This window comes from Rhinatrema bivittatum, chromosome 6, assembly GCF_901001135.1.
Source record: "Rhinatrema bivittatum chromosome 6, aRhiBiv1.1, whole genome shotgun sequence".
NCBI classification, from domain to species: Eukaryota; Metazoa; Chordata; class Amphibia; order Gymnophiona; family Rhinatrematidae; genus Rhinatrema; species Rhinatrema bivittatum.
This window is the reverse complement of record NC_042620.1, coordinates 332,110,725-332,131,659: the sequence shown is the minus strand read 5'-3', so window position 1 is coordinate 332,131,659 and position 20,935 is coordinate 332,110,725. Positions and strand designations below refer to the sequence as shown.

At 42.0% G+C, this 20,935-nt stretch overlaps 1 protein-coding gene across 4 annotated transcripts in view; it reads left to right on the top strand.

The window, feature by feature from the left end:
• Positions 1–20,935, top strand: part of LOC115094544 (myotubularin-related protein 8-like) — an 84,004-nt gene that overhangs the window by 12,495 nt on the left and 50,574 nt on the right. For 2 of the 4 annotated variants that reach the window (XM_029607701.1, XM_029607702.1), the window contains exon 2: positions 20,255–20,377. In XM_029607701.1, coding sequence (XP_029463561.1) covers positions 20,255–20,377 — 123 coding nt within the window. Of the gene's footprint in view, positions 1–19,760; positions 20,064–20,254; positions 20,431–20,935 lie in introns of those variants that run through there. The other 2 variants (XM_029607703.1, XM_029607704.1) reach the window with 2 other exon arrangements.

The following is a 20,935-nucleotide window of genomic DNA, read 5'->3' as shown; positions in this document are numbered from 1 at the left end:
TGAAGTGTATGGGCAGCCAATGAAGGTCCATCAGGATTGGGGTTATGTGTTCTCTTCTCCTGGTGTTAGTGAGTATACGGGCGGAGGCATTTTGGACCATTTGCAATGGTTTGGTGTGTGATGAGGGGAGACCAAGCATGATGGTGTTACAATAGTCCAGCTTTGCGAAAATGATTGATTGTAGAATCGTTCTAAAGTCATGTGTGTGGAAGAGAGGTCGTATTCTTTTCAGCACTTGGAGCTTATAAAAGCAGTCTCTGGTGGTTTTGTTGATGTTAGCTTTCAGGTTTAGGTGATTGTCAATTAGAACTCCTAGGTCTCTTACTTGTGTAGTATTTGGTACGGTGGGATGAGTGTGTGTGAGGGAGCTGTTTTCTGGTGTGATGAGTAGAAGTTCCGTTTTTGATGAATTTAGTATCAGGTTGAGACTTGTGAGAAGCTGTTTGATGTTTTGGAGGCAGGTTTCCCAGTGAGACAGTGTTTTTGCGAGTGACTCTTCGATGGGGATCAAGACCTGAATATCGTCTGCATAGAGGAAGTGTTTGAGATTGAGGTCGGTGAGAAGTTTACATAAGGGTAACAGATAAATGTTGAACAAGGTAGGAGACAGGGATGAGCCCTGAGGGACTCCTACTGACGCGGGGTGAAGAGAGGATTCTTTATTATGAATCTTAACCTTATATCCTCTGTTGCTGAAGAAGGTTCTGAACCATGATAGGGCAGTGCCTGAGATACCTATGGCTATTAGTTGGTTAATGAGAAGGGAGTGATTGACCGTATCAAATGCAGACGAAAGGTCGAGTAGTATCAGAAGGAAGGCTTGTCCTTTGTCTAAGCCTAGGATGATGTGGTCAGTCATAGAGATGAGGAGGGCTTCCGTGCTTAAGGTTTTACGGAATCCGTATTGTGATGGGAATAGAAGGTTATTATCTTCAATGTAGTTTGAGAGTCGTGAGTTTACCAATTTTTCCATTATCTTGGCTATGAATGGGAGGTTGGCTATCGGTCTAAAGTTGTTAGAATCGTTTGGGTCGAGATTTGGTTTTTTGAGAAGGGGTTTGAGTGAGGCAAGTTTGAGGTTGTCAGGGTAGATTCCTTGTGTAAGGGAGCAATTTATGATATCTGCCAGGGTTTTGGAGATAGATTCTGGAATTGATAGTAGTAGTTTGGCTGGGATGTGATCCGAAGTGTGAGAGGAAGGTTTCATTTTCCTTAGAATTCCTTGGATCTCAGTGGATGAAGTTGTGTCAAGTTCTTCTAACCGAGTGTAGTTGATTGAAGGTTGAGGAGTGGTTAGTGGAACAGTGGGGTTCGTGGGGAGCTGCGATAGAAGAGTATTGATTTTGTTGCTGAAGAATAGAGCTAATTCTTCCGCTTTCGATTGAGCTTGGTCATGAGCAATCTCTGGTTGGTTTAATTGTGTGAGGTTGGCTACATAGCTGAAGAGGGCTTTGGCATCGAATACAAGGTTGTGTATCTTCGAGGCGTAGTAGTCCCTCTTGGATCTTAGGGTGCTTGATTTGTATTGGTGCAGAGATGATTTGTAGATTGAAAGGGTGTTGGTTCCTGGGTTTTTGCGCCATTTAGCCTCATTTTGTCTTAGTTGGAGTTTGAGCTTTCTTAGTTCTAAAGAGAACCATGGCTGTCTTTTGGAGGAATTCTGGTGTGGTTTTTTTGTAATAGGAGGGCATAGCTTGTTAGCTATAGTTTCGGTGATTGTATTCCATGATCGAAGTGCTGCGTTCGGATCTGTAAGGTCCAGTTGGTGGAGTAGTGGTGAAAGGTGATTGTTAAGGTCTTCTGGGGAGCAAGTTTTCCTGTAATTGAAGGAGGGCGAAGGAATGCAAGCCGGGTTGGTATCTTTTATAGAGAATGAAGTTGTTATGAGGTAGTGATCTGACCACGGGACCTTAGTGCAATTTGGGATAGATGCGGGCTTGATTGCAGCGTTAACGAAGATCAGGTCTAGTGTGTGGCCGGCTTTGTGGGTAGGTTTGTTAACTAATTGAGTGAAGCCTAGCGCTGTGAAGGCTGTGAGTAGTATTTCACAGTTAGGTGATAGGGTAGGGTTATCAACGTGCATGTTGAAATCACCTAGAATGATAGCTGGTGAGTCAAAGTTGATGAGGGAGGAAGTTAGTTCGACCAGTGGTGAAGCATCTGATTCCAAGAGTCCTGGGGGAGCATATACGAGAAGGATTTGGAGCTTGTCTGAGGTGAAGAAGCCGAATTCAAGTTTTGAATTGGAATTGGATTGATGTAGAGAGAATCTGAGGTCCTTTTTAGTTGCTAAAAGAATACCTCCTCCCTTTTTTTTATGACGCGGAAGCGAGAAGAAGTCGTAAGCCTCTGTAGGTAGTTGATTAATTATTGCTGTGTCTGATGGTTTTAACCAAGTTTCAGTGATTGCACATATCTCCGGTTTCACGTCGATGAGGTAGTCATTTAAGATTACAGACTTCTTCGTTAGAGATTGAGCATTGAAAAGGCTTAAAGAGAAAAGGGTGATCTTTTTTGAGGGTGTAATCTTAAATTACACACCCTCAAAAAAACTCAAACCAATTCTGCACCTCAATGACTTCAGAACAGCCCTACAAGCCCTCATATTATCTAAAATTGACTACTCAAACGCTCTACTCCTAAGTCTCCCGAAGAACAGCCTTGCCCCCCACTGCAGCTGCTTCAAAATGCAGCTGCAAGAATATTAACAGGCACCTGCAGAAAAAGAACACATCACACCTATCCTCAAACAACTTCACTGGCTCCCCATCACAGTCAGAATTCAATTTAAAACCCTCACTCTTATTCACAAAGCCACCCACAATCCAGACATGCTCTGGTGTTCAGACTATTTACACATCAGAGGAACGGATGTGTAAATAGTCTGAACACCCTACACCGCAAACATTAACACACTTCTCCCAAACTCTTCCATCTAACAGCCACCAAGCAACGTGCGCTATGCCTAGCTGGACCCTCCTTATGGAATTCTATGCCCACCCACTTACGCCTTGAAACCTGCACTAAGAAATTCAGACAGAACCTCAAGACCTGGTTGTTCACTCGATCCTACGCATGAGCTCCCTCCTCCTATCACTCCTACCCTCCTTCACCCCCCCCCCCCCCCCCCAGGTCCTTGACCGAATACCCCCTTTCTTAACTTCCCCCCCCCCTAGATTTTATTGTACATTATCTTTACTTCTATTTAATTATATTTTGATTGTACATTATCTATAATTGTATTTAACTATGTTTTTGTGTTTACCTACTTGTACAGCATAACCTTGGTTTCCCGCACCCTCCAAACCCCCCCCCCCCCCCCCCCCACCCAGTTTCTATTATCAGTTTCATTATAAAGCCCTGTTGGCTACTTATTGTTCTATGGAAACCGATGTGATGTTTTCTTAACGAATGTTGGTATACAAAAACTTTAAATAAATAAATAAAAATAAAATAAATTACAGAAGTCCAGTGAAGCCATAATGAATGTAAAAGTCTTAATGTCAGGATCTTTTAAAAAAGCTTTCAGAACATAAAGGCTCTTTTTTTTGTTACATTTTGATTATGTGAGGGGGGAAAAAAAAAGCATTGTATCCTTAGCTGGTTCTTCCTACTCCTTAAGGTTTATAGTTCATTCAGCCTCTGCCTTTTCCTTCCATTTTTGACATTTCTTTATCATAGAAATGAAATGACGGCAGAAAAAGACCAATCGGCCCATCCAGTCTGCCCAGCAAGCTTCCACACCCATTTTCCCAAACTTATCTGTTTCATCAACCACCAAGTACAGGGCCCATGTTGGTAACTGTTTGATTCAAATTTCCTGCCATCCCCTGTCATTGATGCAGAGAGTAATGTTGGAGTTGCATCAAAGGTGAGCATAAGGCTTAATGGTTGAGGGTAGTAACCGCCGCATCAAGCAAGTTACCCAGACATCCCAGCAACTGTCCTTGGTCAGGGGCCACAGACCCTTTTAGACCCAAAGTACTTGTGAATCCCGAGTCTGGCTACAGGAGGCGACATTGCGCAGTGATTGAGGCCATCTGTCCCAGAGGCTATGCCCATTGCCTCTACAGAAACTGCCTGGCTTGGGCACCAAACCCAGATCTTCGAGATGGTGCAAGCTGGGCCAGGCCCCAGATCTGAGTGTTAGAGAAACTGTTAACTTTGACAAAATGCCAAACATTTTCCATTTTCTAAAAGTTAGAGTAAATATAAAGTTGCTGACAGCATAGTATCCTGTTCAGATGAAGGCCTTTAAAAACACTCAAATTGTTTTGATTGCATAATGTTCATAATGAGTATCCTCTTTGTAAGGTGAGATTTGAATTTTACAGCAGTAGAAAATGTGTAAAAACTTGAGCTGTTCCAAACCCAGACCAGAGCATTTTGAAAGCGTCATTTTCCTGACAGTGGAGGGGTTTGCTTCAGCCAGGATTTTAACTCAATGTGAGAAGCAGTTATTCTTATGTTTTTAAGGCTACTGGTTAGGAGTTTAATGCGAGCTTTTACAATGTTTGCATCTTTCAAGCATATCGGTGATGTTTTGCTGCCCTGTAATGATCCTACACATTTGCTGCAGTTGTGTTATCGTGATATAACAGCTTTCACATAAAAACCTGTATGCTGAAAGGAGGAAGTGACGTCGTCCCTACAGCATGGTCGCTTGAAGCGATAGCTCCTCTTCCAACCAACCTAATCTAAGCTCTATCAGTGTCATCGGGGCTAATTTTTACTTCTGGGGAGTACCAGAGGATAGCGGTTCCATCAGTGATGACAAACAGGCTGGATTTAAAAACTTTCTCATACGATCTTGGAGGCTCCAGATTTGCGGCCCTGAGTGAGGCTCCAGAGCTGGGTGATCTAGTAACGACGGACGACTCCATTAGGGCTGAGTCGGAAGGCAAGGACGCCACGCCAGTCGAAATGGGAGGTAGGAAGGTTGGGCACGCTAACGAAGCCAACAAAAGAGGATTTTAAAAAGTGGTTCCTCGAAATACAAAGAGTCATAAAATCCATTAAAACGGATATGCAGGAGGCACTGACGGAGTTTCGTTCAGAGCTGGGAGATTACGGCCGACGGGTTGAAGATGTAGAAAATATAGTGGAGGGGGCAAGAGGAGGAGATTTCCCGCATCTGATCAGACCTGAATGATATGCATTCGGCTAACGAAGATCTGGAAAACCGATCTAGGCGTGCTAATATCAGAATCCGGAGAGTACTCAAAACTGAAAGCTATAAGGACGTTGGCCTGGTAGTGCAAAATATATGCCGGGAAGTGCTAAAGGGCGGATCTGATCAGCGAGCTCTTATTGATGGTGACATTATATTTGATCGAGCACATAGAGCGCTGAGAGCCCCAAAAGCGAATGTTCCAGAGATATCATAGTGTGCCTGCATAGCTACCGCCTCAAGGAAGCAATTATGCAACAAGCGCGCAAGATGGATTCCATCAAGTGGGATGGTCAGACTATCGCTATCTATAATGATTTGGTGGTGGTTACGCTTCAGAAACGGAGAGACCTACAAGCAGTGACTGCGCTACTGAGAAGAGAAAATTTGCGGTACCGTTGGACATACCCGACTGGTTTGGCTTTTACTAAAGAGGGCAGCACACACCACATTAAATCTGCAGCGGAGGCAGCCTCAATCTTGGCTGGAGCAGGTTTGACCCTCCCAGGTGGGGAGATAGGCGTCCAGAAGCCTGCAGGTGTGGAACGCCCCCACTGGCAACGGGTGGGGAAGTCGGGCTCTAGACTGCAAAGCAGATCCACTGAGCAACACGGATCTTTGGAGAGCGTGGACTGAGAGTGTAGAGTCTAGTGGGGACTTCTTTCTTATCCTGTGGGATTTGACGGATCAGGTGTGGCCTTCTGTGCTATACAAAGGCTGTGAATTGAGTTCTGTTTGGCGTTTATGCATGTCACAGATCTTGAACTGACACATTCTGATGTTTTATATTACCTTTGTTACTCTTGAAATATTATGGGTTGGTGGGAGAGGTAGGGGGTGATCTCGCTTTCTCCTTAGAGGGGATCCTGCCGATGGCTGCACGGCGGGAGAATTTTCTGGGGAGGCGGGAAATGGAGAATGGAGAGGACGAAGTGGGGGAGGGGGGAAAGGGGGAGCATGTCATGGCAAGTGTGGGGAAGATTTAGTTTTTGGCCATTAGAGCGGTGTGAATGTGTTTTCTGGGCTTGGGTGAGTGAGAACTGGAGGAGAGGACAGATTGAGGATTCTAATAATGCTTGAGGGGAGAGGAGTCCTAATTGATGATGGCTATCACGGTAGTTTCCATGAATGTTAAGGGACTCAATCATCCATCGAAACGTAAAAGTATGTTTAGGGAGGCACTCTCTCTGAAGGCGAATATTTTGTTTATTTCGGAGACTCATCTCCGTAAAAAACATTAACATTTATTGAAATCTGCTCATTTTACACAGGTATTTTTGGCTGCTAGCACACCTACGTCGAAATATGCAGGAGTGGGAATTTTAATCTCGGGGATCTTTTGGTTCAGGTAGACTCTGTTCATAGAGATCCTGAGGGCAGATGTCTCACTGTATATTCATCAGCTTCTATATATTTTAGTGACTGTATATAATCCTAATACGCTTCAGAGAGAGGTGCTTCTCAGATTAGATGAACAATTGCTGCAGTTTAAAACCGGGAAGTTGATAATCAGAGGGGACTTTAACTTGGTATGTAATCCTGCGGTAGACTGCTCCAAAGGAGGGGGGCATTATTCTAATGTGGATTTGAGCGCCCTTCAGACATTTCTTACCAAGTGGCAGGTAGTGGATATCTGGCGGGAACGCAACCTGGGGGAAGGGATTATTCTTTCTATTCCAAGGCTCATGATCTATACACACGAATTGATTATTTTTTCATTGACAAATCATTAGTTGGGGTAACTACAGCTGCTGACATTGGGAGCATAATTTGGTCAAATCATGCCCCTTATACGGTGGTCCTTTAATGGTATGGGCGTAGGCTGGCCGCCGATTCTGGAGGATGAATGATTCCTTACTTAAAGATAAGGAGGTGGAATCGGAAATTAGAACCGCTATTAAGGACTATTTACACACTAATAATGGGATGGGATTAAGCCAGTGGTGTTGTGGGATTGTCTCAAAGCTGTGCTGCGGGGGAAATTTATAGCCCTGGCAACTTACAAAAAGAAAGAGAAGGCTAAGCAACGCCTTATTTTGCGGGCAAGGTTGGAAAAGGTAGAAATAGCGCACAAAAAAAAAACACCTACTAGATGCCTATTATCGGAATTAGGGGACCTTAGAACTCAGCTACTGAAGCTAGATGTGGATGAGACTGTTTTCCAACTAGATCTTATGAAGCAGAAATATTATGAACACTGCAATAGAGCGGGGAAGCTCTTGGCTCATGCTTTGAAAGCCAGGATCGCCCAATCGCAAATTACTAAAATTAAAGCACGTGATGGGACCGTAGTGATTGATGGGGAAGGGATGAGTGCCCAGTTTAATCAGCTTTTTGCTAAATTGTACACAAGGGAGGATGATGCCACGGACGCTGATATTTCCCAATACTTGGAGGGGATCCAGCTTCCCTATTTGGAAGACTCTTTGCAAGAGGGCGTGAGTCATCCTAAATCCTCTGCAGAGGTATTGCTGGCCATCTCAGAGCTGAAAGCAGGGAAGGCACCTGGAATTGATGGGTATACTTCTTTATTCTATAAAAAATTTAAGGAAGATTTGGTGGTTCCCCTGGTCAATATGTTTAATAGCTTAAATACGGAGGAATCACCTATTGCCTGCTGCAAATGTAGCGGGAATTACCATTTTACCGAAACCAGGGAAGGACCCGATGCTCTGCAGTTCATATATCCTCAGAAACCTACATTGGCTACCAGTAAATTTTAGAATCCTCTACAAATCAATCACCCTAATACATAAATCCATCCATCACCAACTCCAACTCAACATTGAAATACCCTTCAAACTACATTCCTCCAACAGACCAATTAGAGATAATCTTAAAGGTACTTTGATTTACCCCCCAACTAAAGCCTCACGCCTTTCCTCGACCAAAGACCGAGCTTTTTCAATAGCAGGTCCGTCTATTTGGAACAACATTCCTTCAAGCCTCCGATTAGAACCCTGTCTCATTACATTCAGAAAAAAACTTAAGACGTGGCTATTCCACCAAGCCTTCGACGATCCCCCAGACAATCCTTAGTCATCTTTTTTCCTCACTTGGACGTAGAAGATTGAGGTCCTCCAACAGTTCTAACGAAGAACTCTGGCACTCACTGGTTAAAGCATCTTATGCTCTAACCCAAATTACTTTTTGTATTATGCATCTTTTAATTACCTTCTGCCTTTTCTTCTCTTCCAGCTTTTAAGCTTCCCAAGTTTTTACTCCATGTTAAATGTAACTTTACCTTATGCACTTCTCTTGTTAATTACTTTTATTTATTGCTTTAGTTATACCCTTGTTTTATGTAAACCGATCCGATATGGTTAATACTATGAAGGTCGGTATAAAAAAGTGTTAAATAAATATAGGCCCATCTCGCTTATCAATATCGATCTGACGTTGCTGGCAAAAATTTTGGCCAATAGACTAAAACAGGTTATCCCACTGCTAGTTCATGATGATCAGGCAGGCTTTAAGCCGAATCGTATGACCGGAGATAACATCTGCAAGGTAGTAAATTTAATACATCATGCACATCAGAATAGGATCCCATCCGTGCTTTTTGGGGTAGACGTAGATACGGCGTTTGACACAGTTCATTGGCCCTTTCTGTTCCAGGTACCTCGGAAGGTTGGTCTAGGAGGGGGTTTTCTAACATGGGTACAAGAATTATATAGAAATCCGGCAGCGTGCATAAAAGTTAATGGGGGCTATTCGGCTAATTTTGCGGTGCAGCGAGGGACACGACAGGGGTGCCCCTTGTCACCTTTGTTGTTTGCATTATGCTTGGAACCCTTAGCGGAAAAAATCAGGGCGTCTCCAAGTATATAGGGGATATTAGTCAGGGATAAAATGTACAAGATAGCACTATATGCCGATGATGTGTTGTTTACTTTAGCGGGTCCCGAACGGTCCCTACAGGGCCTAATACCACAGCTGGAGGCATTTGGACGCGTGTCGGGATTCAAAGTAAATAAATAAAAATCGGAGATTTTACCGCTATACCTGTCCTTTACCTTGATTACCTATTTGAAACAGCAATTCCCCTTTATGTGGGCAAAACATTCTGTTAAATATCTAGGGGTACAGTTAAGCTCTGACTGTACAGACCTGTTTGATTTAAATTATCTTCCGCTTCTGAAACGGTTGGAGAGGGACCTACAGACTTGGGATAGGTTGACGCTTAAATGGCTGGGTAGGATTGCGGCCATTAAAATGACTTTACTTCCGCGGTTAGCATACCTATTCCAAACACTACCTTGCATAGTTCCTCCATATTACTTACGGGGGCTTCAGGTTAAGGTTTTCTCCTTTATTTGGAAGAGGAGGCCACCTCGGGTGGCTCTGACAGTGCTTTATCAGTCCAAAGCAGAGGGAGGATTGGAGGTGCCCAATTTGCTAAAATATTATGTGGCTTCCCAACTGGGGGCACTAGTGGATTTCCATAATCATAAGATGATTAAACAATGGATCCATTTAGAGAAAGATATGGCAGCCCCTATGTTGATAGAGGATTTGTTTTGGGGACAGGGCGTTCGTAAACTTGATCTAACTGATATTTCGCCCTGTTTGGCTACCACAGTGACGACGTGGCAGTGCTGGAGGAAACGTATGGTGGGGGATCAAACTTATTTATATTCAACCAGGATTAGGGGATGTGAGGCGTTTCCTGCAGGACGAGGGGGGGAAATATTTCAGGAATGGGCACTACAGGGGTTGTGCACTCTAGGACAATGATGGTTCGATCAGGGGATGAAATTGTTCGAGGAAGTGGGTAATGTCTATCAGCTACCTTCAGCTAATCGATTTGCATATCTGCAATTGCACCACTTTATACTTCTCCAAAGCAGTGCGGGTGGATATGCTTAAGGGGAAAACTCTCATTGAAGTGTTTTGTGAAAAGGCTCATATGATAAAAGGGCTAATATCTAAGATCTATATCATACTTAACGGAGCGGTGGCTCATCCTCTGAGGCATATCCAAGCGTGGGAAAAAGATTTTGAAGCTCCGCTTACAGAGGGTGACTGGGACGTGTGTTTTACAGCGATTAGCTGCAGTTCTATAGCTGCACAATTGGTAGAAAAATAGCTATAAAATGTTATTTCAATGGTACATTACCCCTTGTAAATTGAAGAAAATGGGGGTATGTGGGGGGTTCATTATGCTGGAAGAATTGTGGGCAAGAAGGTGATTTTGATTATATGTGGTGGACGTGTCCGGCTGTCAAAACATTATGGACTCAGGCAGAAAGTTGGCTGCAGAAGTTGCTCCATTTGGACATACAGCTAAGCCCAAGGGAGATGTTGAATCTTCCCGAAAACAGGGTGAAGTCAGAGCATAGTGATTTCATTAGAGCGCTTGCTCACGTGGTTCGAGGAGAGATCGCTAAGCACTGGAAGGAACCACAAACACCTCTCTCTGCGGTGCTCCGGAGACTGAAGTGGATTTCTCATATGGAGTATTTGACTGCCTTGCGACGAGACTTGATGGCGAAATACCATAAAACGTGGCAACCATTTCAGCAATGGACGATTCCCACAATGGTTGAATGCTGAGCGGGGAGGGGAAGGGGGGTGTTGGGAGATAATGGGGGCGAGGGGGAACATGAAAATATTAGGATTTCATTGTTTAATGTATTCCTGGAACATATTGTCAGGTTAATTGTTTTAATACAAGTTGGGGGTGACGACTGCGTGTTTTTGTGGTGTATATGTTCACTGAAATGTTGTTTTATGCTCTGCATAAACATTCTAATAAAAAGAATATTACAAACCACAAACCTGTATGCTGATTATAATTATCTGCTGGTAAAACTTCCCAGGACACTGCCACTACTGTAGGCACCACAATGCATTTGCAAATATGTATAATAAAAATTTGGATTTTTAGCATGCCTTTCCAAGTAATGCACAGGGGGATTTATAGCAGTATTGATAGTTTGGGTACAGTAAATTGGATTTTATGAAACTACTGTGCTAAGGTGTTAACATCTTTTTCAGTTTCATTTTACTACTTCAATTTGTGATTGTATTTAGCTTTGCTACAAACATCTGTCGGTGAATTCAGTGTAGGAATTGGGAATCAGAATAAATAGCTTAAAGAGCTATCTAGTTATATGATACCCAAACTAAGATCTAGGAAGTGAGTTTAGAATTCTGTGGTTGAATGTCTTGGAATATTCTGTGTTAGGCTGGCCCGTTGCCCTGGTGCAATCCCTGAGTTGTGTTTTCTGCTCCCCAGTTGACTGGGGCTGTGGAGGAAGCACTCACAGCACCCAGGGAGGGAGGGAGTTGTGGTCATTGCTTAAAAGTGACATCTCATGGCCAGATTCAGGGCCCTCGATTGCAGGGTTCTGAAAGGAGCCCTGGTCTGTGGCCCCTGGCCTGGGGTTTAATTTAATGTCTGACCTGACAACCACATTGCTGTAATGAAGACTGTTTGGAGCAAGGGGATGCATATAAAAAGTGTGAGAAAATCCCTGGGTAGTTGTGAATGAAGGCCCCTGAAACCAGACTGAGCTGGAAGAACGGAGGAAACGCCGGTTCAAGAAAATAATGGGTTTAGAATATTGAACTTCAAGAATTGTCTATTACAATGTACAGATTTCTTTTCAGGTTGTTGTGGGCTATCAATATAAACACTTAATACTAGCAACTAAAAGATTTTTCATTAGATAACGTATGGGATATCCCAGGAGAATGCGGGATTACCAGCAAAGCAATTCAGAAACGGTCTGAGAGCATTTTTTACACATGAAGTACCAGAAAAATAGAATATAAATCAAATCAATAAATCACACATCCAATTTACATGCCAATGAGCCATTTTGTTTGCAGAACGCTTTCTTAATTGGTTGGCATTTATAATTTTTTAATGTTACTAGGACTGGAATTCTTGTAAGTCAGGGGATTTCTTGAAAATTGAGCCCAGAAGGCAGGGACAAAACCTGAGGATGACTTTCCACATACATTTTGACTTTTAGCACGTATTCTAGTATTTCAACATATTCTGGCATGTCAGCAACCTTGAGTAGTTTTTTCAAGTGTGATTAATGCAATTTCACAGTGCAGTAATGATTCTTACTTAACTGGTCTGGCCTTATAGGAGAAGAACCTTTTCAAAGCACCCCTACAGGGTCACTCCCAAAGCAGCCTGACTCTGCAAGGTGCTAGGTTTCTGCTTTTCCTTGGATGTATAGTTTGCAACACTGTGCTCATTGCCACAGAATCTGTTTATCATTTTCATAATAATAACACTACATTTACATTTAGTAATAGACTAAATATAAAATGACATAAAAGCTTAAAAATCAAAACGACAATCTGAGAGAAATCTCAGGTGGGTGCAGCCATATAAGTAAATGCAGTCTGTATATGAGACACTCATGATGCCTCTGTATCGCACCATGGTATGATCACACCGTGAGTATTGTGCGCAGTTGTGGTCACCCGTGTAAGGAAAACAATATAGCAGAACAAGAAAATGTGCAGAGAAGGGCAATCGAAATGATAAAGGGGACAGAACGACTCCCTTTATGAAGTAAGACTAAACAGATTACGGCTCTTTAGCTTGGAGAAGAGGCAACTGAGAGTGGACATGATAGAGGTTTATAAAATAATCATGGGTGGGGTGGAACAGGTAAAAGAGGAACAGTTATTCACCCTTTCAGATAGGACTAGGGGACACTTGAAGAAACTATTACTAACAGGTCAGATAGCAGATTTAAAACAAATTGGAGAAATAACTTTTTATGGACTTTTCCTCCAGGAACTTGTCCAAACCCCTCTTAAACTGGGTTATGTTAGATAACCTTGACCACACCCTCTGGTAACAGCTTAATTTTGTGTTGAGTGGAAAAAAAGGAAAAACTTATCCATGTGGATTTGGGGGAGGGGGAACCTTCGCCTGTCCCTGCGAGTGAGCAACGAGCGGTTGGATCTACACTTTCGCGGTGGCCCAGATTAGCCTCTGTAGCAGAGAGGATGCTGGGCTTGATGGACCTTTGGTCTGTCCCAGCATGGCCCATCTTCAGGACGACACAGTAAAGGGCGCTCAGCTGAGAGCACTGTTTAGCCCGCAGTATGTGCGTCCACTACCCCTTATACAATAAGGGGTTTAACGTGTCCAACCCCCTCCCCGAAACTAATAGTGCTCATGCAAATGCATGTTGATGAGGCCATTAATCATTCGCCCCAGATACAGAAAATAAAATGTGTGCCTGATCTGCACATTTTATGCTTAGCAATTAATGCCTGCCCAAGAGCATTAATTTTTGAGCATCCCGAAAAAAATGTACAGGAAAGCAGAAAATACTGCTTTTCTGTACATCCTCAGACTTATAATTGTGGCGATAAAGTCAGAGAAACCAAAAGGTAAAAACAAATAAATAGTGTGCTGTCAGGTTAGGAAATCAGACGCTCAGATTTACGAGCGTCCGTTTTCCTAACCCGTGGCTGTCCACAGGTTGGGAAAACACATGCTCATAAAACCGAGCGTCTGTTTTCCAAACCCGCTGACAGCCACCTGTCCTGGGCTTCCGCTGCTGAGGTGGTGCTATTGTCCCTATCGCCTCCTTTTTAACGCTGGGTGCGCGTTAGTACAGCGGGCACTCGGCACTGAGCGCCTGTTTTCCCTGCAAGTTTACTGTATTGGCCTGCTTAGGTTTAATATGTGGGGAGGGGCTGCGTTTTAGTAGTATGTTAAGCAACCTTTCCTGACTGACAGCAGAATAGAGAGAGACTTAAAGGAGATCCTCTGAGGTTTTCCATCATTACATTTAAATAATAGTAATTCTATTATGTATCGAATCAGTGAAATATTTTCTTTGCATGTCCAGGAAGTATTTTGCTGTATCTTCAGTATATGGGCATTATATAGTTCTATTTATTTTTTGTATTTGTTTTATTATGATGTATTGTTGTATTGTGTTCTCAGGATGCAAATCGTTTTCGGGGCCTCTCTTTGGGCAGTAAAGGTAGTAAATAAGTCTAAAAGATAAGTGGGAGCCCTGCAGTCATGCTGGAGGATTTCATGCTCCCACTCAAAACTAGAAGCCTTGCTATACTTTTGAAGTGCACTAGAAAGCAAACGCAGGGCTGTCTTCATCCGGATGAGGGATTGGGGTTTAAGATAAGGCTGAAGGCAATAAGAAACAGGGTTAGGCCTGCATCTCTTCCATCCGCGTGTTCTGTTTGGGACAAATTTTTTCGTCTGGCTAGAAACCTGAAGATTTTTTTTTTTTTTGTGCTCTAAGCACAGCTCGCAGGTTTCGGACCTGTTGGAATATGTTCCCATGTGTCCCAATGATGCTGTCAGGCTGGGTGGGCAGTCTTGCATTGGTTTTTGTGGAACCAGTTTAATTTTGCTCAGTCTAGTGATTTTAAAGCAGAACAAATACATAAAAAGCTAAAAAAAAACAAACAACCCCAAAAATAAAAAAAACTAAATCAGTTAGGTTAGTGCATTGTTGATCTTTTATCTGTGTGTTTGTTAGGATTTTGTCTTAACATCAATTAAGCTGTGTTTGCAATCAGTATTTATGTAAAATGTTTGTTTACAGAATTTATTATAATACACTTAGGCTTTGTATGTGCGTCTGGAAATCCCTTTTGTCTCGTTTTCCATCATATGTTTTTGTAAAGATGCATTGGCGTAGCATCCCTTTGGGATTGTGATCAGCAGGTTTTCTGTATTTTGTGTGCGATCTATCTTTATAAGTCTGCCGCTGGGACGGTCTTCACAATTCCCACTACCTGTTTTGCCTGTGTGGCACTTTTAAACTAAGGACGTCTCTGCCAGCACCGTAGGAACAACAGTACAGCAGAAAAGCAGATTCCTGTAGTCCAGGCCTCCCTGGTGTTGTGGTGCTCTGTGCTGGAGATCCACTGGGCCAGGCCTGACTCTGTTGCCCAAAGTGTTACAGCTCTTATTCTCCAGTAGCGAAGCTGGAGAGAGCCCTGCAGAAAAGGAAGGACCTGCAAAACCCCTGCCAGTGTGCATTCAGAGGCAGACAGACCTTTGGTTTACCTTTCAGTTACAGATCTTTCGTGTTTATCCAGGGAGACTGATTTAATCTGGTCATAAGGCTGCTTTATTTGCTTCGCATAACATCTGTTTTAAAGTAATTTTATTTGGGTGTCTGAAAGCTGCATTAATATTTAAGCCAGTGCATGTGCCTTGATGTGGTGATAACCCACAAGACGCCTGGTCTGATGTCTATGACGGGGTGTAGACTGGTTCATTCAGAGCTGGGTGCTTTGCAGTGACCAGCAGGCACTATATTCAGAATTCTGCTTCTCAACAAGAGCTGTTTGCAATCATTTATTCCCCCCTTATTAAGAAAACACAGAGCTTTCTATAGTTCTCTAATCTTTGCCTGTCAAGGGACTAGGGGGATCAAGTTATGTCTTTTGAAATTAAAGCTTAGGGCTCAGCCTGCCTTGTATTGTGCAGGCTAAATGACCTTGGGTACACACTGACTTGAATAGGAAGCAGGAGCTGTCATTGTACTCTACACACAGCATGGCTGTGTGTGGACAGTCAGTTTGTTCTGTGGTAAAGGATCACGACAGGTATACTTGGTGCTTCCTCTGTTGGTTCGCTTTCTTTTAATTACTATCTTGTAGCAATTTTAAATGAGAATTATTTTCTGCTTTTCTTTTTTTTTTTTTCAGTTTCTTTCTGGTTCTTGTGCTGCGCTGTCATTCCAGTTGGACTTTAACCAGTTCTGCCTGCAGATCCCTTCCTTCTGCTGCTGTCTTTCTGGCAGACTTTAAGGGACCACTGGAGAGACCTTTGCTCCTGCACGGCGTATGCTGATGGTATTCCTGCATATGCTTTATCTCTGCTCCCAGTAACCCACATTACAAACCACGCTTCTATCTTTAATTAGCTCTGGATTTCTCAGGTTGATAGATGCTATTCTTGTTGTGAGAAACGTTTATCAAATCTGGACCAAGTTGAAGCTGCTCGGAGGACCATCCAGGGGTGACCACATTGAAACTGTTGTCTTAGTGATCAAAATCACTGTGTGAAAATGAGATTCTAAGGACTGCCTGTGCATTTAGCTGCTTTGTGTTAAATTCCTATTACTACTGACAGTTACTGCACCGGGAGATGGTGTTTGATTTCTGTACCTGATAGTATCAGGCAGCTAGACCCTGCCGGCTCTGACTTACAGCGTTGGCTTTAAAAAAGATTTGCATCCTGAATGTTTTGTAATCCATTTTAGCCATGTAATAATAAAGTGCATAAGTATTGTGATCTTTATCCAGTAAACTGAGCAACACCCTGAAAGTCCATATCCCCAGAGTGTAGTTGTGTGAACTTGGACCCCGGAGCATCATGGGATCTCTTGGGGTTTTACTGGGTTTACTTTTCACTGGTTGCAGTAAGGATTTCTGTGATAGACAGCTGGTTGGAAATCAGTGAAAGTTTCAGAAGTAGATTTGGTGTCTGCTACTTAGCAGCAAACACCAAATGGTTGCTCTACTACAAGTTTTAGACCAATATTTATTTATTTAGGTTTCTTATACATCAGACCACAACTGTTTACGATATCGGCCTACGGTTGCCGGGTCAACATTCCCATTCTGTTTCAATGCTCATATTCTAGATCAGTATAACAGCATATATATTTTCTAGGTCGATTTTATACATAATCTTTCATCTCAATGGTAAATGCATATTCTTGGTCAATATATCAACATTAATTGGTGTGCTTTGAAGTAGGATTATAAGCTTTCCATTACATTATTCTTCATGTTGTTTTCAGTATACATCACTCAGTACTTATTGCTCAATCTGTTAGCTGTCGGAACATCAGACTATGCTATATTGTTAGCATATTGGAGTTTGATGTTAGTTCGCATGCATTTATAAAAAGCCATGTTTTTAGTTCTTGCTTGAAACTTTCTGTTATTTGGCGTAGCAACTCAGGAAGAGTTCCATATTCTAGGGCCCGCTACGGAAAATATTCCGTCTCTTATTTGTGTTAGGTATGTGTTCCATATTGTTGGCACCTTTAGAAGTCCTTTTTTTGTGATCTTAGAGCTCTTTGCGGTGGGTAAGTTTGAGTCATTCCTGTTAAACATGGGTTAATGTTGATGATATTAAAAAATTAGAGAATACTTGATAGTGAATTCTGGATTGTACAGGAAGCCAGTGCAATGCTATTAGCGATGTGGTCAAAGTAAAATCTGGCTGAGGCATTTTGTAGTATCTGTAGTGGTTTTAATGATCCAGTGGGTAGGCCTAGTAATAAGGAGTTGAAGTAATCTAAGTCTGAAAATATTAATGTTTGTAAAACCATGCGAAAGTCTTGTATTAGCAATGGTTTTAGTTGTGTAGTATTCTCAGCTTGGTGTACCCTGATTTCATTTAATTTGTTTTTTTCATTGAAAAGTTCTCATCGATCTGAATTCCTAGATCTCTTACTTGATCTGAGAGTGTAATGCTAAAATTTCCAAGGTCTAAGGTTAGCGGATTGATTAATGTGGAGTTTCTCCTTAGCTACATAATTTCAGGTTTTTTTCTGTTCAGAGTTAGCTTCAGTTGAGAGTTTTTGTTGTTTTGTCTTCACGTAGGTGGACAGAGACAAAACCGTTTTGTCGAATGGAATGTAGAATTCTTTGTCGTCTCCATATAGGAGGAAGCTGATTCCTAGATCCTCTAGTAATGTACATAGGGGTAATATATATATATATATATATATATATATATATATATATTTGAATGATCTTATCTGCTACGAAGGAAGAGAACCAATCGTTGACCTTTCCGCCTATTCCAGTTTCTCAACTGATGTCACGGTAGGGTGTGGTCCATGGTGTCGAAGGCTGCTGTAAGATCGATTAGTACCAGGATGTTACAGAAGGTAAAGCATGAGGGAGGTGAAATCTCTTGGCTGCTGTTGGAGTGTTTGGAAGAAACCAGATAAGTGTAATCTTGAATCTGTTGACTTCAAGGTGTGCATATTCCTCTTCTGGCTAATGCTATGGTGGAAGCCAAGTTCTTTCCTCTTGTCCAAACAAATGTAAATTCTTTCCATTGAAATTCTTTTGCTGTTGAAATATCAAGTTTAACCCCTTGAGTTGCTGCTGCTGCCTTATCTGATTCCTTTTCTCTATTTTAAAAGGTGTGTGTGTGTGTACACACATACATACAAAGAAAACAAATTGATACCAGTGTTCAGTTGCTATTGATGTTGGAGTTTTGCCCTGAGGAAATAAGTTTGGTGGTGATCTTAGTGTCTGCCAAGTTAATGTGTGTTTTTTATCTTCCCACACCTCTAATATTTCCAATTAAGATGGAGATATGAAAACCTATGAGCTGTCCTGAATCAGCTAGCTTGCTGAAGAAAACATTTGTGGAGTCCTGGGTGGGATTGAAGATTGCAGACTGGGGAAGTCTGAGCAGAGAGGAGGTTGAGATGTTAGTTTGTAAAGAGAAGTCTGTGGGGAATTTAAAATTGATCCTCTTCAGTTGTTCTTTTCCAAAAGCAAAACTGCTAATTTCAGAGTGCACAGAAAGTGGAGCTGGAAAAAACAGGATGAGACAATCTCATGATCCAAGGTTAGGCTGGCTGTGGATTTCTGGTCATGTCAAAACAAATGTTATAAACCATGGTAAGGGCAAGGATCAGCCTTGCACACAGTCTATCATCTTTTGTGGAAATGAATCCAGGGCTGGTGCTGTATGCAAGACTTCCGTTTGATTCCTGAGCCTGACTTCTCTTTCTCAGGCAGAGGAAGGAGGTTTTTCAAAGGCAGTGTTTTATTTATATATGTGGATAACTATACTGATTGGGTTGTATACATTAAGGATATAATTTAGTACGAGTGTTCACTTTTTTTCTTTTAGATATTGCTCACGGACACTTTATATTTTGTATGACTGCCATTTTTGTGTTTTGTGTGTGTGTATATATCCTCATCTTCCAGTTCCTAATTTTTATACCATAAAGTTCCCATGCTGCACACTTATACTAATGCACTATACTACTGCCCTTACTTAATACAGTTCTTAAAAAAATGGAGGGCGGCCCTGTTGAAATCTGCTGCTTGTATAGTTCTCTGTGTCCAGAACCTTTTTGTTTTGGTGCCATCACTTAAAAAAAAAAAAAATTTCCAAAATGTCCTTTAATTAGATTTTCCTTTCTTCAAAGTGCTATAGTGCAATAACTGAAGCGGACACACCATATAATCCATAAGGTATGGCAATCCCTTCAACACTCTTACGGTGTTTCCTTAGTAAGATGCAACATCTCTTACCTCATGGAGTCCGTCTAAAACAGCAAAGTGTAATCCTTATCTTTGAAAAAATAACCAACATGGCCATGTTTCGCACACATACGAACCACTTCAGGGCAAACTTCCATCTGCCATAGCGAAAGATGGCTGCCCAAATTATTATAATATTATCTTTACATCATTGCTTTGAAGTTCCTGTTTGCTTGGCTTATATACGCGTACAAGGTCAGATTTTATGTAATCTTGAGTCCATCAGTGTGTGCAGTATGGGAACTTTATGGGTATAAAAATGATATATAAATGGCATCGGTGATTCCGCATGTATGAAAACTGGTGGAGTGATCCTAACATAGCAGCCTGGAAATACTTGGATGAATTTCTTTGTGTAGCCACCTTCTAGGTGTAGGTGTGCTTCCTCCCCCAGCTGCCCTCTAATCTCTGCTCTGTCTGGTCATTTTATCTAGCCTTATGCACCCAGAAAAGGGGGATGGGAGGAACAGTCAACACCGACCTTTATGAGTCTCTTTAAGATCCTATTAAAATAGGCCGCTGACTCCTGTGCAAAGCCACGGATAATATCGAGCACCCTCAATTATAATGGATATTGTTTTTCCAATCTGCGGTTCTGTTGTACAATTTGCAGGTAATGCTGTACATTTTACTATGATTGAGGGTGTGCAATCTTTTCCACATGCCGTACATTTATTTGATCTGAATATCTTGCCTTGTTTGTTTGTTTTTTATTTTTAGTATACGAGTGCAACTCTGTCTATCTCTGCCTCAAAATGTCATAAATTTGGGTCTTAACAGCTTTCCCCCCCTTCCATGTTTTAGGTAGAGAATGTGAAAGTTTTAGACCGATACACAAGCAAGAAGCCAGCCATTGGGACCTTATACTTGACTGCAACGCATCTCATCTACGTAGATACCTCTGCTGAAATCCGAAAGGAAACCTGGGTAGGCTCAGATACAGGAAAGCTTTGTGTCTTCATTTTGGAAAGAGATGTAAGGTATTGTGGGATCTTTGCTTTGATAAGTTATGCTTTTGAGGTCCTGTTAAATAGTAGCATTAATTATCTGTTAAATGGGCTCTTGCTGTTGTTCATATCAAGGAATAGACTTGACTAAAGTTACTGATCATTTTAAGATGCACATCCAGTGAGGTGACTCATTTCCTGTTCTTGTTTGCTACTGCAAATAATAAAAAAAAAAAAATCTGAGGCAATTTTTGGAGAGCGTTTATTTCTTCTGCAATGAGAATGGCGTTTTGAAACACTCCTTAATATCCCCCTCTTTCATTCAGATTTATATTTTGTTTCTAAGGAGATATTGGTGTTCAGAGAGCTCCTCTCTCCCCTTCATCGTTATGAAAGTAAGTAATTTGCGCTGATTAGAACTTCATGCACGCAGCGCACTGATGCACGGAAAATATGAAGACAGTCCGAGCAGCTGAAGAGCCGCTCTTCATCAGAATCCCATGCAGGTGCTGCAGTGAGACATGAAAAGCTTGAAGGC